This window comes from Ornithorhynchus anatinus, chromosome 5, assembly GCF_004115215.2.
Source record: "Ornithorhynchus anatinus isolate Pmale09 chromosome 5, mOrnAna1.pri.v4, whole genome shotgun sequence".
Taxonomy (NCBI): Eukaryota; Metazoa; Chordata; class Mammalia; order Monotremata; family Ornithorhynchidae; genus Ornithorhynchus; species Ornithorhynchus anatinus.
Genome location: NC_041732.1, coordinates 40,259,795 through 40,275,879, shown reverse-complemented (window position 1 = coordinate 40,275,879; position 16,085 = coordinate 40,259,795). Strand labels below are relative to the sequence as shown.

The window sequence follows — 16,085 nt, the reverse complement described above, 5'->3', positions numbered from 1 at the left end:
TTCATTCATTCATTCACTGTCCTGTCTATTCAGCGCTTTTTGTGTCCAAAGGACTGTTTTAAATACTTGGGAGAGTATGGTATAACAGTAAACAGACACATTCCCTGCCCACAGTGAGCTTACAGCTCTATGTGGCATATTGTGTATTTAATCTTTACGTTTTGGGGACATGAAAAACTAATTAGTTAAGGAAAACTGCAGTGGCCATAACTAACAAAAATACTTGAGTTGAAAAAACAGCAGTGTAATGTCAAGTGTCTGCATTAAAAATAATTTATCATTTTAATAAACTATTTTGATCTTCCATTTCCTCCACTGGTTTGTCCCAGGACGGATGCAGGGTGACTCCTGGGAAAGTGTGTCCTCTGCCTCGTTTTGCTTTCCTACCTTAGAATAGAGGCCATATGTCTTCATTTCTTTTTTTTTTTTATTATTTTCTCACTCTTCTGCTGTTTGCCACCAGTTACCTACATTACCAAACTCCTTTCGATGGCCAATATTTCGTTCGTGGGAAGTTAGTCTTACTCAACAAAGATGTACAAACTGGTTCCAGGCAACGGAGGGCCGAAAAGCAAGGAAAACCATTTCTCTTTTGTCTTTGGCCTTCCGCTGGTCTGATGCAGAGAAAAGTCATTGGCTCCGAAGCCAATGTGGTGCAGAATGTAGGATTTTTTTTTTTTTTTTTAACCTTTTCCACCTTAATCCTTCACTGTCTACAAGTCTCCCTTCCATAGAACCGGAGTAGTGTGGGATGATGTGAATTCATTGCTCAGAACGTATGTTGTCACTTGATCCTCGTCAAGTGGCTGAGTGGGAAGTCAAAATCACAGCGCTGGGTGAGACTGAATAGCCTGATGAAGGTTGGCTCCTGGATGTGGGATGCGAGTGCACCGTGTTTTGGAGAGGTCCTTCCTCATCTGAGGGGTATGGTATGGATAGGGGAATGGGAAGTTTCACAGTTACCCAGTTGCTGGGATCAGGCCTTCCAAAATAGCAAGAGGTAGAAGTCTGGGTGTGCTCACACTTCCCCCTGAAACATCCCCACCTGCCTGCACATGCCCTGGTTGCTGCTCCTGCTGTTTTCTGGCTTCGGATCATCCTCCAGATCTTCTGTTGTGTGGAGGTCAGTTGTGTATTTTTATCAGTGGTATTTATTGATGTACTTACTGTGTGCAGAACGGTGTACTAAGCGCTTGGGAGAGTACAATCCAACAGAGTTGGTAGACACGTTCTTTGCCCACAGTGAGCTTGTTTTTTGTCTTGTTATCCTTGTCCTTTGTTTCGCTTTTCGTTTCTTGTTTTTTTGCAAGAAAGTGGAAGACTCCGCTACCTCCCCTACCCCTACGCTGTGAAGCAGCGTGGCTTAGTGGAAAGAACATGGACGTGAGAGTCAGAGGTTGTGAGTTCTAATCCCGGCTCCGCCGCTTGTCAGCTTTGTGACCTTGGGCAAGTCACTTAACTTCTCTGTGCCTCAGTTTCCGCATCTGTAAAATGGGAATGAAGACTGTGAGCCCTATGTGGGACAACCTGATTACCTGGTATCTACCCCAGCACTTAGAACAGTGCTTGGCACACCAATTAAACTGTAAACCCGTCAGTGGGCAGGGATTGTCTCTATCTGTTGCCGAATTGTATGTTCCAAGCGCTTAGTACAGTGCTCTGCACATAGTAAGCGCTCAATAAATACTATTGAATGAATGAATAGTAAGTGCTTCACAAATACAGTATTATTATTACCTTCCAACCCTTATTAAGTCATTCCGAGTATCACACTCAATGATGTGGGCAGATCTGTGACGGGGCTGAATGAGAGTGTGTGGATGGCTCAGGGCTTCAAGCGCTTAGTTCAGTGCTTTGCACACAGTAAGTGCTCAATAAATATGATTAATAATAATCATCCCTAAGCCAAACAATGTAGTCGGTCATATTTGCTGAGTGTTTATTATGTGCAGAGCACTCTACTAAGTGCTTGGGAGCATGCATTATAATACACTTGCTAGATACATACCCTGCCCACAATGAGCTTACAGTCTAGAGAGAAAGTGAAAAAGTTGGCATTAGAGGAGCGACGTGAAGGTATTGTGTTGTAGTAGGAAATCAGGTAAGATAGGAGGAAGCAAGATGATTGAGTTCTTTAAAGCCAGTGGTAAGGAGTTTGATGCGGAGGTGAATGGGCAACCCCTGGAGGTTCTTGAGGAGTGGGAAGACATGGACTGAACAGTTCTGGAGAAAAATGATCCAAACAGCAGAGTGAAGTATGCAGTGGAGTAGGGAGAAACAGTGAGGAGGCTGATGCAGTATTTAAGACAAGCATGTGCCCTGACGGTGGTAGGACATATCTTTTTGGGAGTCTGAACGGTACTTACACTAATGGCAAGGGGCCAGAAAATGTGCCCTACTCTATTTCCTTGGACAAATTATACATAGTGTTAAAGAGGTTCCCTTTTAGACACATATTCACAGACACATTCTCACTGTTGGGAGCGTTATCTTCAAACTGAAGGGTAACTCTTATTTCCACGGACGCTCTTTCTCTTTTAGAATGGGTATTATCGTTATTATATTAGATATTAGATATATTAGATTTGCAGGTATTAGAACCCTGCAAATAAGAGCAAAATAATAATCATAAAGGTGATATTTAAGTGATTACTATATCCTGAGCACTATCCTTGTTCCTCCTCCCACAGTCCCTTTCCCATATGGGGCACCCAGTCTAATAGAGTTATTTAACCCTCATTTAAAGTTGAGGAAATTGAGGCACAGTGGTAACACCACAGGCAATTTGGCAGAGCCAGGATTAGAAACTCGGGTTCTCTGACTTCCAGGCACATGCTCTTTCTGCTAGGCCACCCTGCTTCTCAAAAGAGTTTTTAGCCCCCAGAGAATGTAAGCCCATTCACCTTCCCCTTACTAGATATTCTGATGGTAAAATAAAGCTGATGAAATTTGCTTTATTGTTAGTGGGCAAGTAGCTGTCTTAAGGAATTTTCAGTAGAGTGTTATTTTAAAAGGGAAAATTCAATCAATAGTTTCATAGCATTTCTGATAGGCATAATATTTGTCTTTTACAAAAATGTAACTTGGTTTTCATTACAAATTTTGAAGCGCTCTCTTCTGAGAGTATGCGAATCCTCCTATAAATGGATACACTGTTTCTTTCTCAATTGTTAAAAATTACAGTAGTCTGCAGGTCCTAGTAAGAGATGACAAACTGCAGTTGATCATTACTGATCTAATCATTTCATGAATTTGTTTTCTTTCACCAATAATCTCATTATTGTGTCTAATTGTGGGAGTCATTAAGTGAGCCAAACACAATAAAAGTGTATTCAATTTAGCACCTCTATTAAAGCCTCATAATGACTAATGGGTAATGGTAGAGCTGATTACAATTATACAGGGAAATCTTCTTGTTGTTAGTCTCGGTATCTAATTGATGATATAAGATCTTATAATTCCCAGACCATTTTATGATTGTATTTTGTTTTATTAGGATTTTTTGCGGGGGCGGATATCTTTATTCTGCAAAGCATATTTTTCATCATCACCATTATTATCATAATTTAACATCTCATTAATATGCATTTATTAACTTTAAAGAGGGTGCATAGTGTAAGGTTTAGGGGGTTGTCAATCAATCAGTGATAATAACTAAGCCCATCAGTAGAGCACTTTACTAACTGCTTGGGATAGTACATTACAATAGAGTTGGTACACAGACCCTGCGGTCAAGAAGTTTATAATCTAGTGAGGGAGATGGATGTTAAAATAAATGAACAGACAGGAGAAGTGGCAGAGTGTAAGGGATATGTAATTATAAGTGAGAAGCAGCGTAGCCTAACGGATAGAGCTTGGACCTGGGAGTCAGAAGGACGTGGATTCAAATCCCAGCTCTGCTACTTGTCTGCTGTGTGAACTTGGGGAAGTCACTTCACTTCTCTGCCTCAGTTGCCTCATCTATAAAATGGGGATTACTACTGTGAGCCCCATGTGGGAAATGGACTGTGTCCATCCTGATTAGCTTGAGTCTACCCCAACCTGTAGTACAGTACTATTCTAAGCGCTGGGGTAGATACTGGGCTAACTATGTGCCAAGATGGTACTAAGCACTGGGATAGATTTATGACAAGTCTGAGAGAGTCCCTGTCTCAAAGGGGGATCACAGGTATTGAATTCCCCTTCAGAGTTGGAGGGAAAACAGGTACTGAATCCCCATTCCACCATGAGGAAACTGAGGCATAGAGAAGTCAAATGACTAGACCAAGATCCCACAGCAGGCATGTAGCAGAGCCGCATTTATAACCCAGGTCCTCTGGCCCCCGGGTTCATGCTGTTTCCTAAGAAGTTGATAATAGTAATAATAATTACGGTATTTGTTGAGTGCTTACTATCTGCAAGGCACTATAATAATAATAATAATGTTGGTATTTGTTAAGCACTTACTATGTGCCTAGCACTGTTCTAAGCGCTGGGGTAGATACAGGGTAATCAGGTCCCACGCGAGGCTCACAGTCTTAATCCCCATTTTCCAGATGAGGTAACTGAGGGGCTCAGAGAAGTTAAATGACTTGCCCAAAGTCACACAGCTGACAAGCAGTGGAGCCGGGATTAGAACCCATGACCTCTGACTTGACTCCTAAGCCTGTGCTCTTTCCACTGAGCCATGCTGCTTCTCTGGCTGCTGCTGTACTAAGCGTTGAGGTGGATACAAGCAAATCGGGATGGACAAAGTCCCTCTCCCAAATGGTGCTCACAGTCTCCATCCCCATTTTATAGGTGTGGCAACTGAGTCCCAGTGAAGTGACTTGCCCAAGGTCCCACAGCAGACAAGCAGCTGACCTGGGATTAGAATCCATGACTTTCTGACTCCCAGGCCTGTGTTCTATCCACTACACCACGCTGCTTCAGATCAAGTGGGAAGATATATCAGGCAAACAAATATGAAATTAATATAGCAGAAAACTGATTATCCACTTTGAACTGGAATGAAGCTATGCAGGGTCATTGCACGAACTAGAACTTGGGTATTTTGGAGGGGGAATATATCCATTTTTGTTTAGTTGGACCACCGGGACTAATTTGGGTTTGAGAAACAGTCAGCTTGGGTAACTGTTGTGCTGATCGTATTGGTTAAGTGCTTACTATGTTCCAGGCACTGTACCAAGTGCTAGGGTAGATATAGGTTAATCAGGTTGGACCCAGTCCACATCCCACATGGGACTCACCATTTTACAGATGAGGCAACTGAGGCAAAGAGAAGTTAAGTGCCTTGCTCAGGGTTACCTAGCAGACAAGCGGTGGAGCCAGGATTGGAACCTATGTCCTTCTCTCTTCTTGGACCATGTTCTGTCCACTAGGCCATGCTGCTTCTCTGATATTCAGGTAATCAGCCTTCTGCCATAATATAAAGGTCATATGCAAGACATAAAGAACACACACACGCGATCACTGATATCATGCATCGAAATGGTGGATCTATATTTTAGGGAAGATGTTTTTAAGGAGGTAGTGAGACATAGTCTTGATGGAAAGGAGTAGGAATGCCCATTTTGGTGGAGGGGAGGATGCAGGGTGTTCCAGTTGTGTGGGAGAGTTGAGCTCAGAGGCAGGAGAGGGAGGGTGACAGATGCCTGCAGGTTCCCAGGAAAGAGGGTAGGGAACTGTATCTACCTCTGTGCTACATTAAAGGCCAATGGGTGGCTAATCTTTAAATGGTTAAATATATCTGTGGGTAGAATGGTGTGTTGATCAGTCCACCAGTGGTATTTATTGACAGTCCACCAGTGGTATTTATTGAGTACTACTGTGGGCAGAGCAATCAATGGTATTTATTGAGCGCTTTCTGTGTTGAGGGTGCTGTACTAAGCGCTTAAGAGAGTACACTAATAATAACGGTGGTATTTGTTAAGCGCTTAATACGTGCCAGGCACTGTACTAAGCTCTGGAGTCGATACGGGCCAAACGGGTTGGACACAGTCCCCGTTCCTCATGTGGCTCTCAGAGTCTGTCCCCATTTTACAGATGAGGTAAATGAGCCCCAAAGAAGTGAAGTGATTTGCCCAAGGTCACACAGCAGATGAGTGGCGGAGCCAGGATTAGAACCCATGACCTTCTGACACCCAGGCCCGTGCTCTATCCACTAAGCCACGCTGCTTCACTTCCACTAGATCACGCACTTCAAAGCAGAGAAGAAAACCGAGCCGTAAATGAGTCTCTTTGAAAATTCCACAAAGGTATAAAAAGAAGGATAACACAACAATATGACACAGACACGATCATTGATATGATGCATCGAAATGGTGGGTCTGTATTTTAGGGAAGGTGTCTTTAAGGAGGTAGTGAGACGTAGTCTTGATGGAAAGGAGTAGGAATGCCCATTGTGGTGGAGGGGAGGATGCAGGGTGTAAACAAAAAGTTTACAGTGTAGGATACTGTACTGAGCACTTGGGAGAGTACATTATAACAGAGTCGGTGGACATGTTCCCTGCCCACAGTGAGCTTAGAGTCTAGGGGGTTATAATCAGTCCTGCTTTATATATTTGCAACAGTTTGGGGTAATGTTTAAGATTCAATTGGTGGTGAGCGGGCAAAGTTCTTTTTGGTAGGTATAGAAAATAGAACTTGGATAACTGACAGAGGTCTACAAGTTGAGAACGGAATTGCCATGTCACGAAGATAGATGACAGAAGCAGCGGGGCTTAATGGAAAGAGCCCGGGCTTGGGAGTCAGAGGTCGTGGGTTCTCACCCCGGCTCCGCCGCTTGCCAGCTGTGTGACTTTGGGCAAGTCACCTCACTTCTCTGGGCCTAAGTTCCCTCATCTGTAAAATGGGGATTAAAACTGTGAGCCCCACGTAGGGCCATCTGATAACTTTGAATCTACCCCAGCGCTTAGAACGGTGCTCGGGACAGTAAGCGCTTAACAAATGCCATCATCATCATAGATGGACTGGTCAGTGCCAGGAAATGAAACTGTAAATCATTTAAAGTTTGTTTTATAGTTTGCCTTGACAAGGCAGTGTTTATAGAAGTAATGGTGCTTTCTAAAGTTATGGAAAATCACGCCTTGTCCAAAAAATAAAAGCATTGAAAAGTTCTTACCGTTTTCTGTTTTAGTTTCAAGCCAAAATGTAGTTTTACTGTTTTGGTAGCCCAGAATACAAGCTTTTAATAGCAGGTGCTGCCATCTGGTGGGCATCATGGACGCCGCTGTTGGGTTTTCTAGAGTAACAGATGAGATAAAACACTATTACTCCATTTTCTGTAATTTGATGCAATTCACCTTGCATCCACAAGCCACCATGTGGCACGGGAGCTTCATGGATTCCTATCGTCCAATCCGGAGTGTCACAGTAGGGTGGTATTTCAGTTGGCATTCTTTTTCCCCCGGAAATTCTACTTCCAGGCATTCTGATTTTGTGTATGTTCCATTGCCCCCAAATTTCCTCACCTCTTATGTTTTAGTAGCAGGAGTTATACTTGAAAATCTGGGGAGAATGGAGCTTCCTGAGTACTTTCTCTGTTTCCTCAGGAATGTATATTTTGCACTGTATCTTCAGTTTGTGTGCCAGAAGCTTGTCTGTGTGAGTCCTTGTACTGTCGCATAACAGAAATCTGGCTTTTGGAAAAGGATGAATGGGAGCACCCTTTTTCCCTGTCCCCTTTACTTTTCCTTCTCCCTTTTTTCTGCTGTGCTCCTGTCCTTTTCAGGCTGAGAACCATTGTGGAATTAAGATGTGTCATTGTTCTTTTTCCCTGTCTCTTTCCATTTTCTTTAAATCAGAAGTGAAATCTCCACATTTAAACTTGTATGTGGAACTCACGGTGTGACTGGTTTTACCTAATAGCCACATTAGCTTCAGACTTCAAATAAACAGTGGTCCAGTGGAAGCCTTTTACCTATTTCCTAACGATGCAGATGTACCAGGGAGTTAGAGAGACTTACCGACCCAGAAAATCGAGTAATCAAGTTGATTTATTGAAACCAATTTAACTTGTTTAGACAGCCTCTCGAGAGCCAACTGGCAAAGTATAAATTATTGATACTTCTTCCTAAAGTAAACTAAAAAACAATTCCAAGTAATTTAAAGGTGACATATTCATCACTTGCAACTCAGATTAGCTTGTCTTGCAGAGACTCTGTACTGGGGCAAGGCAAACTGTATCAAATTGATTTATGCCAAATTTAAATTGGCTCATATTGTCATCTGACAGTAGTGGCACGGTAGATTCTGAAAACTATAAATGCAGCGTCATGCAGTATTTGAAAAGTGGTGAATTTGTCACTCCTTCTCAAGAAAATATCTCTTCCTCTGTGATATTATGTTTAATCTTAAAGACTTTCAGATAGACACCTATTTGCTTTTTGTAAACACGTTGCAAGATTCATGCTATTTCAGAGGTGTAAAGGTTTGTAGATGAGTTTTTCACCTGAACAGGAATCACAGCCTGAGAGTTTAAGGTGGGGGTAAAATTAACGTCATCTTCAAAAACATCTATGAGGCACCTAATTTGTATAATGTGGAGTGAATATAAAACACAGCGCAAAAGTTTACTCAGTTGACATTTCCTACTCACTGTGAGTTTATTGCCTAATTGGAGAGGGCCAAGGTGAGGCCCATCTAGGCTAAAAGCAGCAAAAAGGACTACAGTGCATGCTTTTTCATTTAACTTCCTCCTTTTAAATTCTACCTTCCTGGAGCGGTGAAGATTAATACACTGAAGAGGGCGTTAGAACTGCTTAGTCTGCTTTAGCGCCGTTCATTCATTGGCATTAATTGTGAGAGGTGGTGATGCCTAGTTTAAAGAGTACAGGGATGGGGGGTTGTCAGAAGACCTGGATTCTAATTCTGCCATGCCTATTTGCCTCTTTGTGACCTTGGAAGAGTCATTTGACTTCTTTGTGTCTTGGGTCTTTACCTGTAAATGGGGATAAGATCCCTGTCCTTCCTGACATTTTTAAGACTGTGAGCCCATGTAGTGTCCACTCTGATTGTTCTCTATCTCCTCCAGTACTTAGAAGGTTGTGGATTCTGGTCCCGACTCCGCTGCTTGTCTGCTGCGTGACCTTGGGCGGGTCACTTCACTTCTCTGTGCCTCAGTTTCCTCATCTATGGTATGGGGATTGAGACTGTGAGCCCCATGTGGGACAGAGACTCTGTCCAACCCAATTTGCATGTATCCACCCCAGCGCGTAATACAGTTCCTGGCACACAGTAAGTGCTTAACCCATACTGGAATTATTACTGTTAGTAGTAGTAGTAGTAAGAATCCAGCATTATCATTTGGCGATGAATTCTAAACTCTGGGTTAGGTCATTTCTCATCTTGCCCCAGGGCCTCTCGTTAACCTACTTGGTTTCGATTTTGGTTTGTCTGACTCAAGTAGCCAAGGTTTTGTGTCTGTGACCCTGTGAACCCTGGATTTCCTCTTTGTTGGCTGGGGGGTGTCAAACGTTATTATAAAGGGCAGGGAACGTGTCTGCTAATTCTGTTCTTTTGTATTCTCCTGAGCACTTAGCATATTGCTCTGAACATAGTAAGTGCTCAGTAAGTACCGACAATACCGATGATTTATTGATTACTAAGTGGTTACTACGTAGAAGACGCTATACTAAACACTGGAGTAAATACCGTCCATCAATCAGTGGTAATTACTGAGTGCTTACTGTGTGTAGATTACACACTACATTACCAAAGAGGTGGTAGACATTATACCCATCCTCCAGGATTTTACAATCTCTAACAAGACCAAATAAAGCTAGGGTCCTTGTCCAGCAAGGAATTTACCATCTAAGTGGGGTAAGAAAGTCACAGGAAGACAAAGATCAAATAATAAATAATAAAAAAAACATGAGCAGTAATCAACCCATCAACTAAACGGTATTTATATGGAGGAAACAGAGAATGCACTTAAACACACATACTCATACAGAAACTGAGAAATGCAGTGAGTCCGGGGGCAGCTCCCATCGTGGATCAGTGCAGAGGACATCAGCACAATTTGGGGTTTGGGCCGTGTTTTGCGGACGTCATATCGGGCCTGCAGCTTCCAGGGGTATTGAGTAGGTTTAGCCACTCTCTTAGCCTCCACTTTTGTAAGGGATGTTTTGGGCTGGGGGTCGGGAAGGTAAAACATAGCACCACAGTACACTCGGCCACCAGGCATTTGTAGTTTTTCTCTTCTGTTCAAGATTAAACCAGTGGCTTGCTGGAACCAGCGTTCAACAAGCCACCTAAACCCCTTCCTCTCCCTGACTTTCCCATCACTGTAGATGGCACCACCATCCTCCCTGCCCCGCAAGCCCATTACCTTGGCGTTATCCTCGACTAGTCCTCTCATTCAACCCACATATTCATTCTGTCACCACCAGATCTTGTCGGTTCAACTTCCACATCGTTGCTAAAATCTGTCCTTTCCTCTTCATCCAAACTGCTCCTGTGATATTCCAGGCACTTATCCTATCTCACCTTGATTTACTGCATCAGCCTCCTTCCTGACTTTCCTGCCTCTCCCCACTCCAGTCCACACTTGACTCTCCAGATGATTTTTCTAGAGAACGATTCAGTCCACTCCTCGAGATCGGCCAGTGGCTGCCCATCCCCTCCGCTTCAAACAGAAACTCCTCACCATAAGCTTTAAAGCACTCAGTCACCTTGCCCCCGCTGCCTTACCTCCCTGATTTTCTACTACAATCCAGCCCACCCACTTCACTCCTCTAATTCCAACCTACCCACTGCACCTCAAGCTCGTCTATCTAGCCGTCAACCTCTCGCCCACATCCTGCCTCTGGCTTGGAGCGTCCTCCCACTTCATATTCTAAAGATGATCACTCTCCCCACCTTCAGAGCCATATTAAAAGCACATCTCCTCCAAGAGGCCTTCCGTGGCTAAGCCTACATTTCCTCTTCTCCAACTCCTTGTCGTGTCACCCTTACACTTGGATATTGATGCCTGTTTACCTGTTTTGATGTCTCTCTCCTCCCTCCACCCCAGCCCCAGACTTTAAGCCTGTTGTGGGCAGGGATTATCTCTCTTTATTGCTGAATTGTACTTTTCCCATGCTAAGGACAGTGCTGTCCCCACAATAAGCACTCAATAAATATGATTGAATGAATGAATGAATTTGCATCCTTTATTCATCCCTTCCTCCATCCCACAACACTTATTTTCATATCCATAATTTATGTATTTATATTAATGTCTCTATTTCCTTCTGGGCTGTAAACTTGTTGTGGGCAGGGAACTTGTCTACCAACTCTGCTGTATTGTACTCTCCCTACATTTAGTGTGGTCTTCTGCACACATTAGACGCTCAATAAATGTGATTGATTGGTATACAGAAACTCTTCCTATGTATAGCAGTTCTACTTGGAAAGAAAATCCATACTCTCTCCTAGTTCCTGCTGGTGCTCACTTCTTAGTCCTATGGACCTAGGCCAAACAGTCGTGAAGGTCCTGGGGATCTGCCTGCGGAGAAACTAGAACTGGGCTAACTAGTCCACTAAATTTTGACGTGTTCAGGGTTTCAGTGTAGTGGGATAGCTTCTTGGCCTGGAAATGTGGGAGTGACAAGGGTGGTCCAAACCACTCATGGGCTGTGCATTGACCTCCCGAGATCCTTAATTTGGCCATTATCATAAGATTATACTGTGATTGATCAAGACACCTGCAAATGTATTAGAACATGAGTGATCTCTGTGCTTCCTTCTTTGCAGCCAGTTGCTGAACCAATCCCAATCTGTAGTTTCTGCCTTGGTACAAAGGAACAAAACCGAGAGAAGAAACCTGAAGAGCTCATCTCTTGCGCTGACTGTGGCAACAGTGGTAAGTGATCCTTCACGCTCCTGCTAAATAAAACTTGCATATGCAAGGTAGCGAATTCACTTAGCTTTCCTGTTTGGGCATCAGTCAGTGCTGGTGAGCTAGATGAATCTATGGGCCAATCTGCTTTGAGGGACTATGGGAGGGGCTCAAGTTGAGCAGGCCAGTGCAGACAGTAGAGTAGTAGGGACACTCAAATGCTGGTTAAGCTCTGGAAGATGTTATTGGATGCATTTAGGCCTTGATCCTCAGATGTCCCCCCAGTCTCCTCCTGTATCACATTTTAGAACATTTGCTGGAAGCAATTTTGACCTGAATTTAGAACTGTTACGAGTTTCTCTTTAATAATTACTGAAGAAGAACCCCATTTTAGTAAGTGCTTCATTTCCAAGAGACATTTTCAAAGTCCCAGAGAAATCTTATCTACACAATGTTATTTTTACTTATGACAGTGAATTTCCAGGTAACAAAACACCCTGAATTTGAGAATCAGCTATCTTCCTCCCTAAGCTTCCCTTCTCCTCACCCCCGGCACCCCAACTCGAAAATACGTGAATAGTGGAATTTTCTTTAAATGAATCTCTGGTCACATATTTGTCTCTGCTTTTACCACACTGGAACTGCTGGGGACTTGTTTCTCTTCTGTTAGTTAGGAAACCAAAGCCCATTGTCCTGTAGATGTGGGCAATGAACAGAAGCAGAGCCTGGGATCTTCCCTTCCTTGAATACTTCTGGCTACTCCCTGCCACCTTGCCCATTTGGAACAGAGCAGAGGGACCAACCTTTTATTTGAGGGTGGGGTCAAAAAGCAGGTCAGGGTTTTAGAGGGAATGGGAGACTGCCAGAAGAAAGGCTACTGTCTTCTCAGGGACCTGGGATAAACATGTCTGGGAGTCAAGCTCGGAAAATGATGGGAACAGTCGTCCTCACTGCGATAAGGGAAAGAGTATGTGTGGAACAGAACCCAAGCTATGGGTGGCAGAAAGAAAAATAATCCAGGACTCTCCTAGCAGGGAGCTAGGATAGTTTTTGAAAAATCAGTTCTGAAACCCAGATCATTCAAAAGTTCCCTTTCCCCCAGGAATTGGAAGGTTCCATCTTGCTTAGCACTTCTGAGGTAAATCTTATCATTACAAAGGGCTAAAGTGAGCATTACATATCTTCAATTCATTCAGGACTCTTTCACCACCTCCATTTTCTTGGCAGGGGAAAACTAAATTTAGCCCCGGTTTGCATTCTGTAGTTCATCCCTGATATCCAAGATAATTCCAAATGAATTTGGACACACTGAAAATAGAGGATTGACACAATGACCTAGTGAGTTATTGTAGCATGTTCCTTTGAATTGCTTTCATTATATGCCCTTACCCTATGAAGAGAGATATGAGTTGCAGTTAGATGTATCCCTGAGAAAGGAAAGGAAAGGAGTAATTAAGGCTAATATTTAGGTTTTGACTGTAAGTAAACAATTCCTTCATTCCGTGTTTGTTATAAGACAGAGGCTCATTTGTTGTTTTTGATGGGAGACTCCATCATAGGTACCAACACTTGCTTTCAGGGCCTTCCCTGGGAAGAATCGGGGTAACTTCTTCATGCCCTGTGCATGCTCCCCTTGTGAGTGGCAGGACTACTCTGTCTAGAACAAATTGACCAATGTGGTACTTCCGGGCACAGTCTCCAGGGCTTTGGGAAGCAGTTGAAAGGGTGGAACTATTGCACCACTTACTGGTAATTAGCTACGTCCCTTAAAGCACTCCTCTTCTCCTGATCCTACACCAGAAGTTGTGGTCTTACACTAGTTGATTGAAAGGGGCATACCCCCCCCAAAAAAAAATTTAAAAAAAACAGCAAAAAACAAACAAACTCTCCCCCCCCCCAAATACTACCCATTTTTAAGGGAGAGGAGTGTACCATTATCCAAGATCAAGTAAACAGTGACCCTTGATTCGTTTTCTCTCCTCTCAGTTGCTGGGGATCAAATCTTGGTGAAGAGGGGATTTCTTTTTTTGCTGTTGGTTTTGGAGATGATATAGGATGTAAACCAGTGAAAGAGGGAAATATTTCAGCCATGGTGGGATTTTGAGTTGAGCTTTCTAAATCATGAAAATTTGCATAAGTAATCTGAATCTTGATTTGAGGTTATAAAACATCGTCGTGGGGTTTAGGCCTAGTTTCATCTGTTGGAAAGATAAATTTGTCAAATTTAATCTATTTGGGGTTCAAATTTCTAATTTTGGTTTAGAAGTGAAACGACTGAAATGTGTATGAGTCCAAGTGAAATGTGTGCTTTATGTACGTTTTCTTTTCAAACAGTCAATCAGTGGTATTGACTGAGTACTTACTGGGTGCCAAACATTGTACTAAGTACTTGGGAAGGTACCAAACAATAGGTCAGAAGCGGTATTCCCACACTAGCTGTTTAAAAGGGGTAGGTGAGTAACCCAAACAACAGAGTTTATAGTCACGATCCTTGTCCTCAAGGAACCAATAGTCTAGTGGGATTCATAATCATAACTGTGATATTAGTTAAGTGCTTATGGTGGTGAGCACTGTACTAAGCACTGAGGTAGATACAGGATGATTGGGTGCCTCTTCCGAGATGCTCTTTTCACCCCCGTACCCCTGAGCGACCTGATAAAGTTCATGGTGATTATTCCTGGTAAATCATTGCGCTCTACTGTCTTCGTAGGTCATCCGTCCTGTTTGAAATTCTCTCCAGAGCTAACGGTTCGAGTGAAGGCACTACGGTGGCAATGCATTGAGTGCAAAACGTGCAGCTCCTGTCGAGATCAAGGCAAAAATGCAGTAAGTACTTCCGATTTCCACTTGGACATTGTGCTTTCGGTGGAAGGCCCGTGCCCGTTGCTCAGCCCAGTTTTGAGGGTCCCATTACTTCTCGAACAGTTAGACTGGCAGGCTTTAGCACTACCTGCCTCTGGGGATAATCCAACAGAGCTCTGTTGGCTTTTTTGACTAGTCAGCCCGTGCCTTGCCTAAATGACACAAGGGTTCGATCTTGATGGGTTTCCATTTCGTAACAGTGAACAGCCGCCTGTCTTTTCTCCCTCAGGATAATATGCTTTTCTGTGATTCATGCGACCGAGGTTTTCACATGGAGTGCTGTGATCCACCACTCACCAGGATGCCGAAAGGTGAGAACTGTCCCCACACCCAGCTGGGAATCGAAAATTCAAGTCCCGGTGGGATTGACTTATAGACTTTTAGGCTTGTAGGCTATGAGAGGATTCCCCCAGACCTTTATATTTTGAGCTGCTAACAGTTTGGTGATCAGTTAGAGACCCAGTTTTTAAAAACCACGAAGCGATCCTTTCCTTTAAAGGGCGGAGGAAGTCTTTTTGTGGGTATAACTGAGAGCAGAGCTCCGCATGGGCCAAGGTCCTGAATGCAGATGCAGTACTCCCATAAAAGACACATCGGGGCCCAGCCTTACCTCTGGTTGGAAACAGGGCCATGCTCAGATAAGGCATCAGGCTTAGGCAGCAAGATTTGTAATCCCAGCAGGCACACGGGGACTTGTGCGCACTTTTGCTTGTGTCGGCCTGGCAGTACTGCGGCCATTCCACGTGCTAGGAGCCGTTTTGGGAGTTGGCCCTGGGCAGTGAAATATCGCAGGCAAAGGATGGATCTTCCCAGAAAGGGAGTCCTTTTGCAGGTGCCTCTCGTGTTGGATTATATCAGCTGGGAGTATCTAAAGTCTGTGGTAGATTTATTCCTGCGATGCCATCTGATGGAATTTGTCTTTAAATAGGCATGTGGATATGTCAGATCTGTCGACCTCGGAAGAAAGGAAGAAAACTTCTACACAAGAAGGCTGCACAGATAAAGCGGCGATATGCCAATCCAATAGGACGCCCCAAAAACAGGTTAAAGCAACAAAATGCAGTGTAAGTAGTACCGGTGAAAGGGTGAAAGGAGAGGAGGAGGAGGAAGGAAGAGGCCACTAGGCAAACAAAACTGTTGTTCATCATAGAAAGAAACCATTTGTCATCACTGTAATTAGTTCTCCTGTTTGAGCAGTTGAAATTGAAATTTTCATCTGTGGCTCGTCACTGGCCCTTTTGCCACTTTGCAGTGTCCTGTCTTCCGCCACCACCTCCCTGTGCTACCCAAACACGCCACTACTTTTGCCCTCCGCTGTTTTCCCACTCCCATCTTCTATCTGGGTCTTCTCCCAATATCCTTTCTCCCAGTAGTTATAGTGATAGAAATTAGTATTTATTAAGTGCCAACTGTGTGCAGA

At 43.6% G+C, this 16,085-nt stretch overlaps 1 protein-coding gene across 2 annotated transcripts in view; it reads left to right on the top strand.

Annotated features, from left to right (window-relative positions):
• The window catches only part of KAT6A (lysine acetyltransferase 6A), a 95,823-nt gene that overhangs the window by 33,927 nt on the left and 45,811 nt on the right, over positions 1-16,085 (top strand). For both annotated transcript variants that reach the window (XM_029064695.2, XM_029064697.2), the window contains exons 3-6: positions 11,719-11,827; positions 14,514-14,629; positions 14,895-14,976; positions 15,594-15,729. In XM_029064695.2, coding sequence (XP_028920528.1) covers positions 11,719-11,827; positions 14,514-14,629; positions 14,895-14,976; positions 15,594-15,729 — 443 coding nt within the window. The remainder of the gene's footprint in view (positions 1-11,718; positions 11,828-14,513; positions 14,630-14,894; positions 14,977-15,593; positions 15,730-16,085) is intronic.